This window comes from Seriola aureovittata, chromosome 13, assembly GCF_021018895.1.
Source record: "Seriola aureovittata isolate HTS-2021-v1 ecotype China chromosome 13, ASM2101889v1, whole genome shotgun sequence".
NCBI classification, from domain to species: domain Eukaryota; kingdom Metazoa; phylum Chordata; class Actinopteri; order Carangiformes; family Carangidae; genus Seriola; species Seriola aureovittata.
The window spans coordinates 11,051,500-11,071,520 of record NC_079376.1 but is presented as its reverse complement, the minus strand read 5'-3'; the positions used below and the strand labels follow the sequence as shown (position 1 = coordinate 11,071,520).

Here is a 20,021-nt window from a genome sequence, read left to right as displayed (position 1 = left end):
GCCAAAATTATAAAGACTGAATCTGAAGGATGTTTCATTATTAAGAGGAACAGGACAGTAGGACCACCAGATCGTAAAAATATTAATTTACTTTGGTGTCCAGAAATCACTTTTTTTCTTCAGGCACATTGTAATTCTCTGAAGTTTTTCAGTGGTTTTATTTTCCCTGAGCTGCATAGTGCAGTTTGAGGAGCTGTCATAAAGAATTGAACTATTTTTGTTGCCAACTAGCGCTCTCTGTTTTTAATGGATATATGGGAATTTTTCATAGTATTTTTACTCCACTGGAACGGGATCAGTCAAGACAGGTTTGGACCACAGCGACCACCTCAAGACAACAGAGAAAAATTGGTCTACAACTCACTTAACAAGCCACAGCTGGGCAAAGCTAATGTAACACAAAATGACTTTATTGACTAAGGTGTTTTGGCATTCAAGTGGACAGCTAGGCTAGCAGTTTTCTCTCCAACATTTTTCCCCATTTGTCTTTTTCCCGGCTCCCTCTTCAATCCACGTTCTTTACTTCCTTAAAGTCTTGTACTGTACTGAGACGATTACTAAACCACTAGACCTCATGAAAGTAAAGAATAATTAAAATGCTACAGCTAAATGCTTTTGAGTTTAGATTGTACTTCTTCATAAAGTAATCGTTGCCATATTGACTTTCAAAGCTTATTGCCTTGGTTTATGTTCAGCAAGACTTTTAATGAATTGTGGGAAGAGTGGTTTGGGTTTTTTACACCAAATGAAACGATAGAAAATATACGAAGCAATGCTGGAGCAAACCATAATGGCAAGTTATACCTTGTTGTATACCATGTTCAAATACATACAAAGATTTAGTAAATTTACTGCTCTAATTGATGTTTTTACATAGCTAAAAGTGATTTAATGTAAAAGAAAACTACAGTAGCCTCTATGTGTAGTGGTTTTTAGCTGTAGAAAGGCAGTCTTTGAACATGGTACTGCATGTGAGGAGGAAGAGGAGACACGTAGTGGTGGCTGGTTGTCATGGGATCGATAAGTGATGATGTGTGCAGATGTTATGTTCTAGCCTCGGGTCAATTTTGTTCTCTTGCGGTCAGTGGGGGAAGCTCAGCATAATGACGGGGGGAAGGGGAGTAATGGGATTTAGAAGTAGCAGGAAAGCCCGCTACCTGAATCGTGCATAAATCTAAAAGCATCTGCTGTTAGATTTATGGAGGTCGTGCTGACAGGTAGACTGCTGTGTGCTAATAGTCCATGTTCTCATCACATTGAGCCTCGCTGGGTCCACAGATGGGGACTAGCAAATTGTAATGGCTGTAGAAACATAGATATGAGCCAGCCTGTGACATAATTGTATTGACTACCAAGGTTAAGGACAACACAGCTTCAATATCCTTATTTGTAGCGATTGTTGCATCAGAGCTAATTTATTTATGTCTGATAGTGTCTATTGCAAAGTGAAACCAAGTGACCATGAATGGTGTCATGTTGTAACGGGCCTGAGATGTGGTTACCACGGTGACGGCCGTGTATGTGTGCAGATAGGGTATGTGAAGGAGGCCGGTGTTATTGAGATATGCTGCTGTCAGCAGAAGCAGGCAGGCAAGCGGAAATCGATGTTGGATACAACAGCAGGGAGAGAACAAAGTGTGTGTGTGTGTGTGTGTGTGTGTGTGTGTGTGTGTGTGTCTGTTGTGAGTATGTCTGTGCAGGCATGTTGAAACCCCCATGCTACACAGGTGAGTCCTTCATAGGACACACAAGGTGAAATACATGGTGGTTCAAAGGAAAAAAAGGAAGAACTGTGCAGTTCATGGTAAATGAAAAACCAATTCCCTGTCATATCTGTAATTGCTATAAAATGTAGCCAGAGTAAGGTTTATTTGTGTATGTGCCAAATTGTGTGTGTTTTTATAGTCCATGCGTTGGTGTTTGGCCTCATTTGTCCTGTCCTATGGTTTGTGTCATAGCAATTAGATGGAACTGTAAAATCATACAGTATGCTTTCTGTGCTCGTCTGCTCCAGTGTGCAGTCAGCTAATCCTCTCTCTCTCCTTTTCTTCTCTTAGAGAGTTTTGAGAATGCAAATGACTGTCATTGACAAATTAGCAATGACTAACTGTTGTTGCCTGTGTTCCTCCCACAGATGACAGATTCCCCTGCTAAACACCGCTCTGAAGGATCTTCAAAGCTTTAAGGCGACAGTCACAAAAAGAAAACAAGACAGGCTGCCCAGAGAAAAGAGTATTTCCTGGAGAGCCTAAAGGACTACCACACAAATGTGGACCTCCCAAAACACTGTCATCAAATAATCTAAGCAACAAATCAAACACAACCGATAAAACATAGAGGTTTGTAGCCATGTCTGATCATAAAGACATGACCCATCGCCACTTGCGGCACAAGCTACAGAGTCTTGGCCGAAGACTGGATGAACTTGAAGAAGCCACCAACAAGCTGCAGAAGTCTGAGGACGAGCTACTCGACCTACAGGTCAGAACTGGTTGATTTGTGACGGTGTGTTTGTTTGTGTGTGCTTTTCAGAAGCACAGATTGGAGTGAGGTACAACAGAAATGCAGTGCAAGAATAGATTAATGAATGGCTGAACTCTTTCTCCACTACAGGACAAGATCATCCAGGCAGAGGGCAGCAACTCATCCCTGCTTGGTGACATCGAGGGTCTGAGAAAACGTCTCCTGAAGATCCAGGGAAAAGATGAGGAGGTACGCAAAGCTGAGGACCTCTGCCGCACAGTCAGAGAGAAACTGGAAGAGGAGGAAAACCTTACAAAGGAGCTAAAAGCCGAGATCGAACGTTTACAACGGAGAATGGCTGAGTTGGAGAAACTGGAAGAAGCTTTTGGGAAAAGCAAGTCTGACTGCAGCCAGCTCTGCCTCAGCCTCAACGAGGAGAAGAACTTGACCAAGAAGCTCTCGTCTGAATTGGAGACTCTCAAAGCCCGTTTGAAGGAGGTGGAAGGGTCTGAGACAAAGCTGGACAGAGCAGAGCAGGCTTTGGCTATGGAGCTTGAGAAGCTCAAGGGATTCACCCAGACTTTTGTGAGTGAGCGTAAGAGGCTACTAGAGAAACAGAGAGAGGACGAGAAGGTCATTCTAAAGCTGACAGAAAAACTGGAGCTCCAGAAGAATCGCCTTGGCATGTCAGCAGACCCTGGCCGGGCAGATCTCATGCGGACACGAATTGAAGATGAGCTGTCATCCACAGGGATCCTTACGAATAAACTGGCTGGACACAAGAAGAACCTTGAGTACTTCAAGTTGCCTGATGACAACATCAGTCTTGTGAACAAATCTGAAAACGAGAAGAACAGCGGTCTCGAAGGCTCACAGGAGGAGGACAACAAAGTAAAGGAGCTGACACAGGAAGTAGAGAGGCTGAAGAATCGCCTTAAACAGCTGGAGATAGTGGAGGGTGATTTGAAGAACTCAGAGTCCAAAAATTGCGAACTTCTCGAGAAGTTCCAGATGGAACGAAACCGGGCTCGCCAACTGAGTGAGCAGGTGGAACAGCTCAGGACGCTGCTTTGCGGAAAAGGTGGAAATGGAACCAGTAATATGGAGAAACACGGCAACGGAAGCAGTAACATTTGCCCCAACAGCCCTGCTAATGTCCTGGAGAATGGCAAAGCTGAGAGCGAAGAGATTATTGTGAAGGGTGGTTTCAGACAAGAGAAGCCTAAATACAGGAGCGCCGCAACTGTCTCAGAACCAAGCTCCCCCAAACACAGGAACAGGGAGCTCTCTCCTCAGCATAAGAGAGAAACTAAGCTGAGGAGCAAAGACCTGAGCCACTCAGAGGAGAGCTCTCCTAAGTCTGTGAGGAGAGCCCTCAGTCCTGCTCACTCCGCTCACAAGAGCAGGAGGACACCCAAAACTACTGCAATTTCATCTGATAACGGAATAAGAGACACAGGACGAGGAACTGAGGAGAAAACGAGAGGAGCCACGTACAGCTCTGTAAATACAGCTTCTAGTGATATCAAAAAGGTGTCTGTTCTTAGTCGCTACCCTCCAGCTGCTAATGACCAGAAGCCAATGAGGACAACTCACAAACAGACTGATGGGGAGACAAAAAAGACCAGAGTAGACAAGTTCTCAAAGTTGTACGTAGGTAGTGACAGCGAATCGAACAACTCTGATGTAATGCCCGACAGCTCCAGTAACATCAACAGTATCTCTGCACTGGAGAAGGACACAGCGTCTGCCTCGGATCAGGAATCAATAGACCAAGTTCAGGAATCTGTCTCGGTCGCCTCCTCCCTGTCCAAAGCCAATGGATCGTACACAGCCTACAGATCACACGTCACTCCTCTGCAGACCAACGACCAGGGGTCAGAGGGTCATTCCTCTGCCTCAGAAACAGAATCTACTGGTTCAAGGCCTTCTGAGCCAGAGCCCGTGATTGAGAAGACTACTACAACTGTAAGCAGTAAGACCTCAAGCTCCAGATACCCAAGATACTCCCATGTCCATGACTCACATTCAGAGGGCTCTTCTTCCAGGAGCTCCTTTGATGAGGAACTCCACAGCAGAACACAGTCAGCGGAGGGGGGCCAGCAGGGGCCCATGCTTTCTTCCCAAGGGATTGAGATCCAGCGATTGTGCAGCCCACGTGAGGCGCTGAGGTCAAAGGCTGTCATCAAGCCTGCTATTGTTGAGATCGACAGGAAGGAAATGATGATTTCAGAACCTTTGCCTACCAACGGCAAACCCAAAATCTCCACCAAACCAGTTGTGACCACCACTAGTAAAATGACCAGTAGTATAACCATCTACCCCAACGACCCGAGCTCTTCCAGAACCAGCAGCCGCAGCAGCAGTGTGTGCAGTGAACCCATGCCTGTCAAAGAACGCCACACTTCTACCAGTAACATCCTCATAGGTGAGTTTAAACAGTACACAAACCATTTTCCCTTCAATGAACTCTCCAGGCACTTTACACACATACGATCTGTAAGAAGCCATCTGTAGTCTGAAATCCTGTCCCGGTGTTGAGAAGTTATTTTCTGTTTTCATGGATCAGTTGAAGTACCACATGATGATTTCTATAAAAAATGGCATTAATGTTTTCTATCGGCACTATCAAAGAATTAAACTTGCTAATACATAACACATAAGGTCTACAGCCTGATCCAACAGCTCTGTGAGGCTACACTTGAGCTAAATGCTAATGTCAGCATGTTAACATGCTCACAGTAACAATGCTAACATGATGTTTAGCACATATAATGTTTACCATGTTCACAAGATCATATTATGCAAATATTTCACTGAGCATTAAACACAAAGTAAAGGTGAGGCTGATGAGAATGCCATTAGTTTGGCAGGTTTTTTGGAGTACTAGACAAAGACTGGCATTACCTAAAAATATATTTTCTATTATGAATAATATTTCTTTAGTTTTGCATCTATAAAATGATTTTCTCAAAAATATTTGATATCATTTTACTTATTGCCAGGTCCCAGCAATGAGCACCATGGCAGTATTTCCGTCCCATATGAAATCTCCATCCCCAAGAGTGAGATCACCTTGCGACCTTGCCAGGACCAGGACTGTGGGGCAGACAACCACAGTGATTCTTCATCAAGGTCCAAACTCCACAACACTTCCAGAGTGGAGACCACCACCAGCCATCTGTGCTGCCAGCGCAGCAACCTCAGCCTCCAGTCGCCGGACGCCACGTCCGCAGACTTCAATGACACAGAGTCAGGCTTCGAGAGCAGCAGCAGCAGCACCACCACGGTCACCAGCTGGAGAAGCCAAAGACAAAACCAACACTCCCAAGAAGACAGTTTACCAGACATGAAAAATGTAACTGTGAGAAGCACCTGGAAGAACAGAGGCACTACGTCAGTGGATGAGACAGCCCGAGGAAGAGGAGCCACTAAGACAATGACAGATGGTGGGTCTGAAGACGAGGCAGAAGCCGCAACAACGTGGAGGGCTTACCGGGCAACCACTTTCGACATGGAAGAAACGATAAACAGTGGCACAGGAGCTGGTGGGAATGCTACAGCACAGAAGGGAGCCAAGCCATCCCCCGCAGAGGTGAGAGAATGACCGCAGTCCTCACACAAAAGTGAAAAGAAATTGGAGGAAAGGGGTGTACGACTTCATGGCTGCATTATGTTGCTCTTTTGTGTTTCTCGCTCTCCTAGGTGTACATGCGTAGGATCAATAGTGGGGTTACTAACACTAGAGATGTGGAGGAACCAGTGCCACGCCGAGGCAAGCGCTCTCAGTCTCCCACTGTTGAAACAGGAGGCCTGGGAAGGACCGTACCCCACGCACCTGTGACCTCCCAGTCCTGGAGCCGGTCTTACACACAACAACCACCGGTAGGACAACCAACTTTTAAAGGGGATGCACAATGTAGAAACAGAAAGCACAAACCAATTTTCAAGGTTTGGTCAACTTTTTACTTTTTACTTCATCTTTTGACTATAAGGGAGGAAAACAGGGTCCTCAAGAAAGAACCAACAGATGCTAATAGACCATGTGTTAGTGATAACTGCTGTTGTTTTGGACAACAGAGACTATTCTAACAGGAAAAACTATTTTTTTTCTGTTTGTCACAATTATTATGACAAATATTTCCTTAAATGTATGTCTTTAGGTTGTTGTAATTCACTGACACTTTTGTCCTGCCCCTCTCATTCATTCTAAATTTCTCACAAACATTTCTGGCAAAAAACAAACATCCTCCAAAGCTGATACTGCAAATGTGGCTTCTAAAAAAGTCTCTGTCAGATAAAATTTTCTGTAACCCTCTGCAAATAGTTTTGTCTCGAAGATAAAAGTCCAGAAAGTACAGCCGCAGGGCTTAGCTCCTGGTGTGTCCACTTTGCATGAGAGCTCAGCTTGTATTTTTCCCTGACGCCAGGCTCTGCAACTTCAAGCTTAGCACAGCACTTCTGTAGGCCCCGCTCCTGCTGCCCCAGTAAGGACAAAGAAAAAAGGGTGGGACAAAAAAAAAAGAAGAGGGAGGATGGAAATGAAAAAGACCTCAACAGGGGGAAAAGAAGGTTAGGAAAACCTCAAGGAGAAGAAAATAGCTTTCTTGTATTTAAATGCACGACCACATTTCAGTCTGTGCCACTGCCAGGCTGCGTTTTCTATTCTATACAAACATGCTGTAGTTCAAATACTTACCTCCACATAGTATATGTATAGGTGTGTGTTTGTGAATTGATCCATATAAAAGTTTCTTTTTTGCACTTGCTCTTGTGTACATGAGTCACCGGGCAAGAGCTTATACTTGTAAGTTTTCATCTGCAATTAGCAATAATGCGATATTTAGCTTTTATTTTCACATCCAGTATGGCAGAACTGTCAGCACAACCTGACATATAACTTCTCTAACGCTTCAGACTGATTGTAGAACTGCGTTATAGTCAACTTGCTTTTGTAGAAAAGACGTAGATTGAGCCCGGTGATTGCATGTACATGTGCACATGCATTCACACGTGAGATTGTTTGCATATCCATGTTTTAATTAATGGAGTGTGAACGTTTATACAGTCAATCCATCAGAAAGATGAGGTGAAAACTACTAACGGGCAACATTATTAACTTACTATTAGTTTATAATATATTGTCAAATGACTGCAATACTGCTTACAGAGCAGGCTCCATGGCTACAATAACATGTCAGTGTGTCACTTTGACAAACTAGACTGGACTAGGGGCCTTTGGGTAGGAACCCTGTGTTTTCCCTATAAATAAACTGGATGTTGCCAAGGAGACAGACCCACATATGCAAAGCGTCTGCTGTCTTATCCATCATATTTGGTCTCATTCATGGTCTAAGGCAATAAAGATATCTGTAGTTGTAGGTGAGTAGATCCTGTGATGTAACAAAATGTTCTTGTTTTTGTAGCTTTTATACTCTAGCCTCATGGCCACGCAGTGCTGTTCAGGGTTTTTTGTCGTGGCCATCATTCAGTTTCATGGCTTCTGTTCACCTGAGACCTTTTAACCAGCTCACTGCTGACCAAAATTTTGCATCAAATTCCTGGTCAAGTTTATAATCTTGATTTAAATCGCAATTTTAGACAATTTTGTCCAAGCATTTATTCTACAGCTGCTTGTGTTTTGATCTAACTTACATCTTAAATTTAACACGTAAGTATTTTAGCGTCTTTTGTTAAATAAAAAAAGGTAGAAATATATGTTTATATATGGGTTCCAAAACTCATTTATACCAGCACTACCAGAAAAATCATTATCTTTCTCACATCTTCAGAATTGGTGTTTTGTGTATGTAACTGTTTAGGATACACAGACACACACATCACTGCTTAAGTCAAAGCAAAGACATGGACATGGATGTTGAAACCTTCAGCTTTGGTCTCTCATCTCCAGCAAGCTGAGCCATTGTATGAAATCATAACAACTAACATGGCCTTCGAGCTGTAATTGCCTACAAGGTCTATTCCTCTCGTTAGCCTCGGTGAAATCTGTCTGACACTGAGCCTTGACCCTTAACGCCCTCTCTTCAGCACTGATAAAAAATGGTAGAAAGAGCGTCAGGGCACAGCCACCTTTGTTTTGTCTCTGACTCCTCCCCTCCCTTCCTACCGCCTTCTCTTTTCCATCCTTCCCCCATCCCTCCCATTTAATTTGTCATTCAAGTCCTGACATGAACAAAGTGACTTTAAATCATGCATTTGAGGAGCTCTGTCAGGGTGAGCGCCCACATCATTTCCAACACATAGCCTTGACCCCAGCTCTGCTTTTGCGGGCGGCGATCACTTATTCTTTCCTCAGCTCAGTTCATAAGTGTCCTGCTCTCCTCTTTCTGACCCTGTCCCACATCACTCACCCCTAATATCCCCGGTTACCCTGGAAATTTCCTATCGAACCGGTCCCTGCCCTGTCACAAATGTGGTAAATCATCAGCGGCCTGATAAACTGCATGTTTTATTGTCACCACTTCAGTTTTTTTGTCAGTCATGCACTTTGTACTTTACTATGGGAATTTCCTAAACCCACTTGGTTGGCGCTGTGGTACAGTAAAACCTTGTTCATCCTGATGCTTGATGCATGAACTGACCACTTCATTTGGAAAGCAATTATGAACGAAAATTGCTACAGTGCAAAAAAAACATACTTCAAATCATAATTGGGCTTTGAAGCATGTCTTGGAGCACAGCCAATCATCTTTGGTTTGGATTTTCAGAACATTTCAGTGGTCTGAAAACCGTCCATTCCCAAGAGGTTTGGATAAATACAGCTGTAGTTAGGACAGTGGGAGGTTGGGATTAGTTTGTGATTGCAGTGTCAAAGGTTGATAGAAGAGGGTTGTATTATTACAAGCTTGCAGATGGAGACATGTAGTTTGATGGGAGTGGAATGTAGCTGGTCATCATTTACTAACATCCCATTGATCATTTTTTTGCTGGGTATCTGTACGTACTGACCTTTCACATGAAAGGCGTCCAAGTAATGAGAGTAGTGAAGACTGAAATAAGCCTGCCTTAGACCAGAAAGACTATTGATCATTGATCATTAAGGAGGAGACAACACTTCCAATTCTTTGAAGTACCCTGCAGCAGCCTGGGAAAATAGGTTATTGATTTTCTTTCTTTTTTTAACCTCATGTATAGATAATTTGGATGTAATTGATTCAACACCTTATGGGACCGAGACTGTCTTTTCATCTATGAAAAGGTCATGGTTGTATCATCATGGCTGCTGGTTAACCTTGACTTTTATCCCTAGTTTATCCAGTGTTATTGGTGAGCATTTCTCAATAACTATTAGATGAATTGCCGTGCTATCCATTGAGCATTGAACTGTAGCATACTGGCATTAGCATTTAGGTCAAAACACAAGCACAGCCATATCCAGTAGCTGTAGACTCTTTCTTGTTACAATCATGATAATGGACATGGTGAGCAGAACTGGTAGCAGGGAAAGACACTTGAAACACACTTGAGGCCCAGTTCTGATATGAATAAGCCTCACAGCTCAGTGTTAAAACAGGGAGTGCTTGCTTTCTGCAGCAGTCACTCCACACCTCAGAGTACAGAACAGAACAGCATTGTAGTACTTCCTCCCTGCTGTAGCTGTAGGAAACCTCAGCCTGTACATGAATGAGCCGTGAACTTATGTTTGGCTGAGGACAGCGGGGCCGATATGGCCTATGAGCGAGATACCAAAACATCCTTTGTTGAATCAAAGACCAGTGGCAGCAAGGTAAAGTGTGGAATCAGAGCTGCTCTACTATTCACCATTCGCCTGATGTGACCCGCACAGAAAAAGCCCTCTGGAATAACAGTCTGCACAGCAGCTGAAGTTGGACTGCATGGTGTTTTCAGTAGTAGGTTATAACATCAGACAACAGTCACAGTACAAATGACCCCTGAAAAGCAATAAATGAACGGCTTTTATAAATCATAACCAATAAACAGATCATCATTTGGGCAAAAAAACCTCAAATTTCACCTTTTCTGAAACATTTCACCTGGATCGTCAATGGTACTGTCTTTCTGGAGAGCAGATTTAAGAGTTTGGGTTGGCAAGACAACACAATTCCCAAAAATTGGGCGTGAGACCAAGGGCAGACAGATATAAAGCAGGGATATAATTTGTTCTGCAGAAGTTCTGACACCCTACGTGTGTTAGTTCTTAAACTGGCTAGCCTTGATTCTGTATTAGAAAGCAGAGTCTTCTCACACTTTCTGGTCTGTTTTTCAAAGTGAACTCCTGGAAAACTAATTCTTAAATGGAGAGCCTTTTTTTTTTTTTTTTGTCTTAAAACCTCAGAGTGCATGAGCTGAATGAAGGATTTGTAGAGAATAACTAGCTTCACAGAAAGAATAAAACATCCTTTGACAGTTTGAAAAACAGGCTTATTCATTTTCCTGCTGAGAGTTAAATTAGAAAATCGAAACCACTCCTATGTGCGTACAGCAAATATTACTACTGCAGCCAGTTAGCTTAGCTGGGCTTAGCATAAAGACCGGCCAATAAATAGTTCACCCCATAACTTTTACATTACCTTTCAAGAGAGCCAGGCTAGTTTTTTTTTCCCCCGTTTCCAATGTTTATGCTAAGCTAACTGGCTGTTTCATATTCACTGTATGAGTGGTATCGATTCTCTTCCTTTCTAATTATTAGTAAGTTTAACAGGTCTATTTTCCAAGATTGCTTCAAATATTACAGACCATAACTATCCTGTTCATTTGATATATAACTTGGTACAAGTTATGTCCCTATAACAGTACTGCTTTTGTTAATCCCACCTTTTCTTTTTTTTTTTTTTTTTTTGTCAAATGCTGTGTTGCCAGAGATAATTTAGTGTTGCTGATTATGACAGCCTGTAAATGTGGGTTTTTCCAGGCTGAAGGCATTCACATGTGAGCAGGAGCAGGTCTGTGATGACAACAGCACTTGCTGTTCCCAGTAGATTTCCTCTGCTGTTGCACATCACCTTACTTAACAGCATGTATTACAGGATGATGCTCCTCTTGCCCAAATATGTCTTAAATTAACACTTGCATGGGAAAAAGTTTTCTGTGGAGCACAGCAACTTTTTGCTACTGACGCAACACATCTTTAAAAAGCTGTTTAGTTGTATAGTGCAATACACTCATTGTCATTTTTAAGCTTTTTCTTTATAAATTTCCATTATTACTTGTCAAATCTTTATTATCTTGTGTATTTGTGTTGATTTTTCTTATTTTAGGTCTGTTACAATGTGTTGAACAATGAACAAGCCTTGTTTCGAGTGTAGGAGGAATACTGGAAGTGCATTACATGGCAACCTTGTGAAAGCCCACGGTCTTGCAGCAGCAGCTTACCATAGAAGGAGAATATGCCACTTTCCCGTTTCCTCCCCCAGTGACTGAAGCAGGAAGTGACCACACTGAACACACCCACTTGGCAGGATTCGCTGGTGACTGATTTCCTGTCTGTTACCCCGGGAGACCAAGAAAGGCAGTCCAGCAGGGCTCCATTAAAGCCAATTAGCGAGAATGCATTCTAAAACTGCATCAGAAGCCAACTCCAACCCACCAAATGTCACTAATTATGGTGCTTTTTTAAAGCTGAAATTACAGGAGCGGGGTGCTGTTTCTGTGTGCTGTAGGAACTGCATCGTCATCTAACTCTCACTTTTTTAGAGCAGGGTTACTGAGGTTATGAGAGGGGACGTGCCGTTGTAGCCACCACAGACTAGTAACTTGGGGTTTGTTTTCTAGTCAGCCCACCAAATTATAAATCTCTCAGTTTGGGGTATGTTTGGGGTTTTTGGTTGGGGATTTTTCTCCTGGCAAAAGTCCACATGGCAGACTTTCCTTGTCACACACCAGTTAACATAAACAGCATGTATTTAATGCCCACATAATACAAAAAAAGTCTAAACAAGGCCCATCCCAAGACCATCCAAAGTAAATGCCCAAAGCTCCTAAACACAAGTCCAGAATATAGGATTGAATGAACTGGCCTCTGTTTGCATTTCCACCAACCCACTCCACTTATGAACATGGAGTTGCTCTAATCTGATCTAATTTCTTTCTTTATCCAATATTCTATTGCCTCTAGGCTGCTGATAGCATAGATCCCAGTCCAAACCCGAGCCATAGCCCGGCCTCCTGGAGACGACAGCTACCCAGCAGCGACTCACACCACCTGGGGAGCTCTTATGACCGGGCATCTAGGACAGGAGGGGCCTCTTCCAGAGGAGGGGACCCATGGTCCAGTCGGAGTCAAGGATCAGGGGCCAGAGCAGAGGGAAGAGGTGGAGCGGGGAGCCGACCATGGAGCCATCGTCAGACTGATCATCATTAGACCTCTTTGGTCATAACAGGACTTCTACAACAAAGAGAACAGGTGGGCTCCTGTTTTTTTTTCTTTTTTCTTTTCTTGTCTAGTCTCCTCTTCTCTTCTGACTCCTGAAACTCATTAATAAATTAATTAATTTATTACCCTTGTGCAATGATGCCACATCTCTTAAGAGACTTTCAAATCAAATTTGCAGCATGAAGCTGCAGCTTTGTGGTGGTTTAATAAGGGTCACCCTCCCGCCCCACCCCGCCCCACCCCGCAACCCCTCAGCGGAAGCCCCAGGTTCACTGCATTTAACAGTCTGTCGAGGTGTCCTTAAAGCTAGACAATACTGCAGCTAAACCTGCAAGCTAACCTGGAGAGAAATCCTCTTTTTTTAAGAGTTCGTAATTTCCAAATATAAAATTTCCATAATATAGAGCTCTGTCGAAGCTGGAATTTCCTTGAAGGACAAATTTAAACCCATTTAAATATTCATTAATTAATTCTTTATAATTGGAAACTTGAAACAAATTTCACATTTTTCCATGTCCAGCTGATCTGCTGTGCACTGACTAAAAGACTCCTCATGTTTCCCTTGAAATTAACAGTAATAATTTTGTTTGGAAGTGTACCAATTGAACACAGGCTCTATTTTCCCCATAATTAGTGCCCAATTACCTTGTTCTTTCTGGCAAACTTTCTACCAAACTATGGACAAATCATGTTTCTAAAGATGAATAGTTGTGATAAAGTATTAAAATATGAAAGATTAAGCAAGATCTTTTTCTTCATTTTTCCTTAACAGCACTCCATTAAGCTCTCAACGGCAAAAGCAGAGCCAAACACCAGTCTCCCATCAACTAATGGCTGCACCTATTACCACCATCTCCAACATCTGCAGCTCTTATAACAAACAAAGAAAAGAAAAATAGCAGTTGCAGCCATATAGAACAACAAACCACACATCTGACCCTGAGCGTCCACGGAGATGTGAACGGCTCTTCCTATCCGGAACTTTCTCTGTCCCAAAAGAGGCATAAATGGAAAGACATTGCCTGCACAGCGTTGTGGAGGTCGCCTCACCAGCCCACCTATCCTCTTCTGCTTCTTGTGTTGGATGTATTATAGTGTAATCCTGAAATTTGACAAGGGAGAGGCTGGCTTGCTGTGGACATCTGGAGATTTTCCTGCCTGCCAGAGAGGGTTTAAATACTCTTAGAGGAAGAAGGACTCAAACATTGAGAATGCCTTTCTCAGAGGACCATTACAGCTGGATATGTCGCTTTTGAATCACAATTTCAATCTTTTCTTGGATGCTGAAAAACAACCCAAACTGCAGTTAACAACAGTACAATGTTAAAGACGTATCTTCATCTCGCGGGGTCTGGATGTTCATGCAGAATACTTCACAGACTAAAGGATCTTTACCTTAAATGTGACCAAAAACAGGAAGCGAATTACCCTCTCTGCATATCCGTATCTCTTTTTCTTACTGAGCTAATTTTTGCTTCGACAATTCAGTCAGACCGTCTACGTTTCTTTATGCTTTTCTCACACATATATACACAAACAAATGCACAAACAACAAGCGAACACATGCACATTTCAAACTTTCGGGTTATTTTTAACCAGTATCACCACTTTTTGGCATGCAGTGACCTCAAACTGGATTTAATTTGGGGTCTGGGATGTTTTGCGTGAACATTTGCATGTTTCTAAGTAATAAATGAAGAGCACTTGAAAGATTGTGACTCAGCATGCACTCTGCTTAAAGGATTGCTGGTTTGCCGCATTTTTGGAGTGCGCACACACACAAACACACACACAAACACTCATTATTTTTGACAGACCGGGACCTTATTTATGTTTTTTGTCATTTTCACCAGTTGTTTAGATTTTTTTTGTAATTCGCTTCCTGTTCTGCAGCATCCTTTCCCTTTCTGCTCAACCATATCAAGACGAAAAGTAGTTTGCACGTAATGAAATGCAATGCACATGTAGAAAAAAAAAAAAAAGAATGATTGGGGGGGCATTGTTTATAACCTCAAACCATGCTACAGTTTCCATGGTGCTTTGTCTTACAGCTGTTGCAACTGTCCTCAGTCATGTATTTTGAGAGAGCCATAGCAAAGTGGAGTTTCTGATTAAACTGAACATTGGACTTTGGATTACCAGCAAACCTGGCCTGGCAGGGTGGACATTTTTTTCAGGGCTGCTGTAAATACTGTGTACACGCCAGCCAGTCATAGGAAAGACACAAGAGAGTTGGACTTTTAACAAAGAGGAACTGACAGTCCAGCTCGTGTGCGACTGGGTTCGCCGTGCGAATCGTCCAAGCTTTCTCCGTTTCTTATTTCTATAGAGGTGTATTATTTTGTTACATCATAAAATATCAACTTGTGGTTGGTATGTTGGAGCAAACTCTCGTTGGTGGGGGGCCATAGCAGCAATGGGGGGTGCCATCGAAACTGATTTAGTTGTGGCCAGTAATAAAAATAAGTTGTTTTGATTGAGGTAAATGGTGCATATCTATGACAGAAACCTCACTGACATTGTTTGAGTCTTTCAACAGGATCCTGCTGGATTTTAGGTTTAACACACAAGATTAACTGCAGTATGACAGATGATGTAAACTTTGATCCCAGAATAAAATTTATGAACGACGCTAAGGAATGCAGCTGAATGACCAATTGCTTAATGGCTTGATGCACCAGTCCCAACAGGACAGTGTTGTTTGTCTCCTAAATCTCCTATATGGCAGACAAAGTAACATAACCATAACTGTGACAACTCTGAACATGTGGGATCTGCTGAAGAACTTTCAAAGCCTGCTCTTCATTTGGTTGTTCTGCTGTGATGTATTTAAGTGCTGTTGAGTCAGACCCCGCTGGGGATGATCTGGTTCAGTCTTATTACATTTCTCAGTTCTTCTGTATTCTACCAGCCGCCATCTAGCTGTAATATTTATTAGTCTCCATAAACAGTATGTACAGGTTCTTATATTGTGAAGAGGTCCGCCTGTGGGCAGGAGCCCAGTCTGTTGCCGCTTTGTCACTTTACTGTTTATGCAAGCAGGAGATTATATGCAATCTAACTGCCCCCCACCCCCCACCCACCCCCCCATGCAATGTCTGTAACTGTAAGTCATCATTCGGATCATATAGATCATAGGTGGTGGCTGTGTAGTGATAAGTCCAAACTAAAATGTCTGTTTACCTTCAAAATGTACATTTTAACTAATTTACATTACTTTTACCCTTTGTTAGAAAATATCAACAGTATGTTCATCTGTGCCTTGAGATACAGTGAGAAAGCTAGATTGTCCCAATAAGTTCAGACTTGCACCATGTTCTTCTACTTCCTGAGCAGATAAATGACATGTAGTACTGGTTGTAAGGTAAACATTTTTTTGAACTTCGTATATATTTTTTACATTTGGAGTGATTGTATTGTAAAAGTATTTTGGTTCAAGTGAAAAAGAGACTTTCTCCGTGGGAACTCCTCCCTAAGTTACGTCAAAACGAGGTTCCCTGAGAAAAAGCCATTTTTTTTCTAACCCAACTTTAAAGTACCCATTTAAAGAATATAGACCACACCACCCAAAAAGTTACATCCTCTAGATTTGTCTGTCAGAGTCGGAGGGTGCAGCTCAACCTCAGAAGAGACTGTCACGTGGCCTCTTCATGGCCACTGCTTGGCTTTTTGAAAACAGACCAGACATACTGTTCAGAGCTCTTAGTGCTCATGCCAAGACTTGATGATCATATGGTCCTTCTGTGCTTTCTCTGTTATTGTTTCTACTACCACTCTTCTCATTTGCCATCTCCTCCCCAATCTCTCATCCTTTTAAACAGTTCCAATTTTCCTTTCAGTATTTCGGAGAAGCCAAATGTCCCTTTCTTCTCTTCCTCCTTCGTCCTCTGTTTCTCAGCATCTTCCTCGCATTCTCATTTCCGAAAGGGAAAGCCGTGGTCCCAAACAGCGGTGACCAAGTGTTGTTGATTCAGAGAGTTGTTTTATTGAAGGCCAGCGGCCTGTCACCAAATAGTGATAGGCAGCTCCTTGGGTAGCTGAAAGGTCAGAGGTCAGGACTGCATCTAATCCTGTCTCTACATCTTGGCTCAGGGCTTCTAAATACAGGGTAGAGGAAGACGGACAGGCTGGCAGTGATGTCCACTTTAGGGATAATTAAAACAGCCGAGGGTATCGAATGTCCAGTTCTGCCAGCGCTCATGCTGCCAGAGTTACATGTGATCATCCATCGGTGTGTATGTGTTGTCATTAATATGTCAGTGAGGGCTCTTGTTCAAAGCTGGACATGTAAACTGGTGTGTTGTAAGCTGCTGCACATCGCAGAGTAAGAGGGTGCTGAGTGACTTATGTGCGCGTGTTTGCCAGAATTGGCAGCAGGGCCGGGGATTGTTTTTATTTAACTTTAAGGCTGACATCACTGCGGGTCAGGATTACTATATATAGCAACTTGGTGATGCAAATGCTAACACCAACCCTCAACCATCATCCTGCCTTATGGCCTCCATAAATTTTCTCATGTCACTTCCTTCCCTCCACCCAATAAATGCTACTCTACCATGCAGACAATCTAACAGTTTCACTCGTCCTTACTACTAAACTAAACGGTGTGACCTCTACCATTTGTGTCTGTTTCACTTTCCTTTCTTGCCTTCTCCTCTTAAACTTTTCACCCCCCCACCCTAACACACCCTGAAGAGAGTATTCGAGTCGGGGGTCCCAGGAAAGGCCCAGCTGTTGGAACCTATAGGTTTTATGACATGTTGGAGGGTTTTCCTCCTGGAGGCCGGCTTCAAAGAAAGCAGGGCTTTTTAAAGGGCAAAGTTGAAACTCCATCCTCCGCTACACACGCTGCATTTCTTCCTTATAAGGCCCTAAAGTACACTAACACCACTGCTAACCCGACTTCACATCCACTCCGTCCATTGAAACCCTAGTTGGACCCTTCAGAATAAAGACCAGTTGTGACTTTCGGGCATCATGCCACCACTCACATGTTACAGGTCTTATTGGTTGCTTCCAGTGGTGAGAGCCTGCGTAGTGTTGAAACGGTGGAATGTACTGACTGGTCATCTGGGACTCGAGTGAAGACTTTACAGGTTTCAAGACTTCTATGGCTTTTGTGGCGCTATAAAGAAACAGCTGGGTGCTGTTTCAGAGTATGTCGGTTCCTCTGATCCGTGAACGATGGCAGCTTTGCAAACCATTTTGTGGAATCAGAGAGTCAGTATGATAGCTTCTGCTAGAGCAGAATATTTTGGACATGGGTTTGGATGCAACGATTGAAAATTCCTACAAGGAAAAGAGGTGGTTAAGCAGTGGAGAGACAAGAGGCTGCTTCTGCTTTCCTGCTCAAATACCAGCTAAACACTTAACTGAAATCCTCTAAAGCTCTGCTGGTGTATGTATAAACATCCGTTATTTACAAGTCATTGTTTTTCCCTTTTATAAAGTAGACTAGAATGTACTTTGTGGAGATTGGAGTGGCAATGCAGGAATGGCTCATGGGCAGTGAGCAGGCCCTTTTCCTCAAAGGCCTTCATTGTAAAACCAGGGTCATGGTGTCATTGGGTGGCGTAGGCTGTAATCTGCACTTAACCAGCACTTAACTTTAAGACCTCAAACGACTAATGCCCCCTTTAGTCCCCTTTGTCAAAAAGTTTCCTTTTCCTTTTGTGTCCCAGAATTGTACTTTTAAGTCTGATTTCAGTAGCCGTTTGCTGAATGTACCACAGTCAGGTATGTGTTTTTTGCACCAGCCAGATTAGAGTATTTAAGAATCATGTCACCAGTTAAAGAAAGGAAATTGGCACGCACTCAGTGAATGAATCATGTTTGAACATATTTCTCGAGGCATGGCGCCCTGTTATGCCTGCATCTCAGCCTTCTAACGTAGTGCCAAAATCATTCCACAGTATTTCCAGTTTACAGTGAGAGACGGTGCCAATTTTTCCCCAAGATTGATACCCTGTCTCTACGATACTGAAATAAAGGGGAAATAATCAATTTGAGGGGTTTTTCTTTTTTTGTTTTCTGCTTATGTATGTTTTTATTTCTTTGTTAAACAAAAGATGTCTTATTTTGGAAGCTATATCGGATAGATTTTATTTAAGGAAAATCTTGTACTTTTGTAAAGTGGGCCTTATTATTGAAATATATAAGTATTTGTCCATCTTGATTTTAAAAATGATATTTTTTGCAAGATAATGTATCTTCCTCATTGTTATTACACTCCTGGAGAGTACTTCTTCCTGTATTTTGTGTTTGTTATTTTAATGCGAGACATTTCTCATGACCTGGAGACATGATGACACACCATGGATGAGAGAGAGAGAGAGACAGTTTTAAAGAGAGAGAGAGAAATAGAGAGAGAGAGAGAAGCCAGGGTTGTGTCATAGTCATTCAAGAAAGAGAGCTATGTGCATTTTATCAGAGCTGAGCAGGTCAGCAGTGCTGAGTGGTTCACCATGTGTCGTCCCGTGTGTTTTTTGTTTTTTTTTATCGGGGCCCATTCAGTGCTCCGGCCTCCTTGCTGCTCTGTTCTCCCTCGCTCATAAATTCAGGGTTTGTACATCTTCTGTGCTGTATGTTTGTAAGTGCTGCCAAAGAAAGAAGCATGCAGGCCCCAGACACACACGTGTATATATAAACACACACACATAATCTAATAGGCGTAATCTAATAGGAATTAAAAGACGATATGTATAACTGGATCTCATCTCTCTTACATACATACATGCATACATACATACATACACAAACACAAGAATTTCAGGCCTGTACAATCAACTGTTTTTAACGCTCTGTGTTTATAAATTTATGTGCAGAAGAAGGAGACTGACAGACAGAGGTGTCAAACACAAAAATGTGTGTAATGAAATCAGATCAAAAGGGTTTTATGATTTACCATTGCTTCTCAGTGTGTCAGTAATACCAGGTGGACTGTGTCGGGAGGCTGTTCTTTTTTTTTTTTCTGTTTTAGACTTAATACATTGTGCATGTTTTAACCTTACTGTGGCTGGCGCACTCTGCATGTAGGTCTCTTGAAGCTGCCAACTGTACAGCAGACCATATGTATTCCAATAAAAATAAAAACCAACCTGTTTTTAACACGTCTCTGTGTTGGAACCTGTGTGTGTGTGTGTGTGTGTGCGCGTGTGTGTGCGCGTGTGTGTGCGCGTGCAAACCTGATCGTGTGTAAAAACCC

At 42.6% G+C, this 20,021-nt stretch overlaps 1 protein-coding gene across 1 annotated transcript in view; it reads left to right on the top strand.

Annotated features, from left to right (window-relative positions):
* The window catches only part of luzp1 (leucine zipper protein 1), a 50,334-nt gene extending 30,406 nt beyond the window's left edge, over positions 1-19,928 (top strand). Inside the window, exons 3-8 of the mRNA XM_056393216.1 lie at positions 2,135-2,481; positions 2,614-4,891; positions 5,469-6,058; positions 6,169-6,348; positions 12,560-12,847; positions 13,590-19,928. Of these exons, the coding sequence (XP_056249191.1) occupies positions 2,350-2,481; positions 2,614-4,891; positions 5,469-6,058; positions 6,169-6,348; positions 12,560-12,805 (3,426 nt within the window). The 5' untranslated portion in view covers positions 2,135-2,349 and the 3' untranslated portion in view covers positions 12,806-12,847; positions 13,590-19,928. The remainder of the gene's footprint in view (positions 1-2,134; positions 2,482-2,613; positions 4,892-5,468; positions 6,059-6,168; positions 6,349-12,559; positions 12,848-13,589) is intronic.
* Positions 19,929-20,021: the final 93 nt, after the last annotated feature.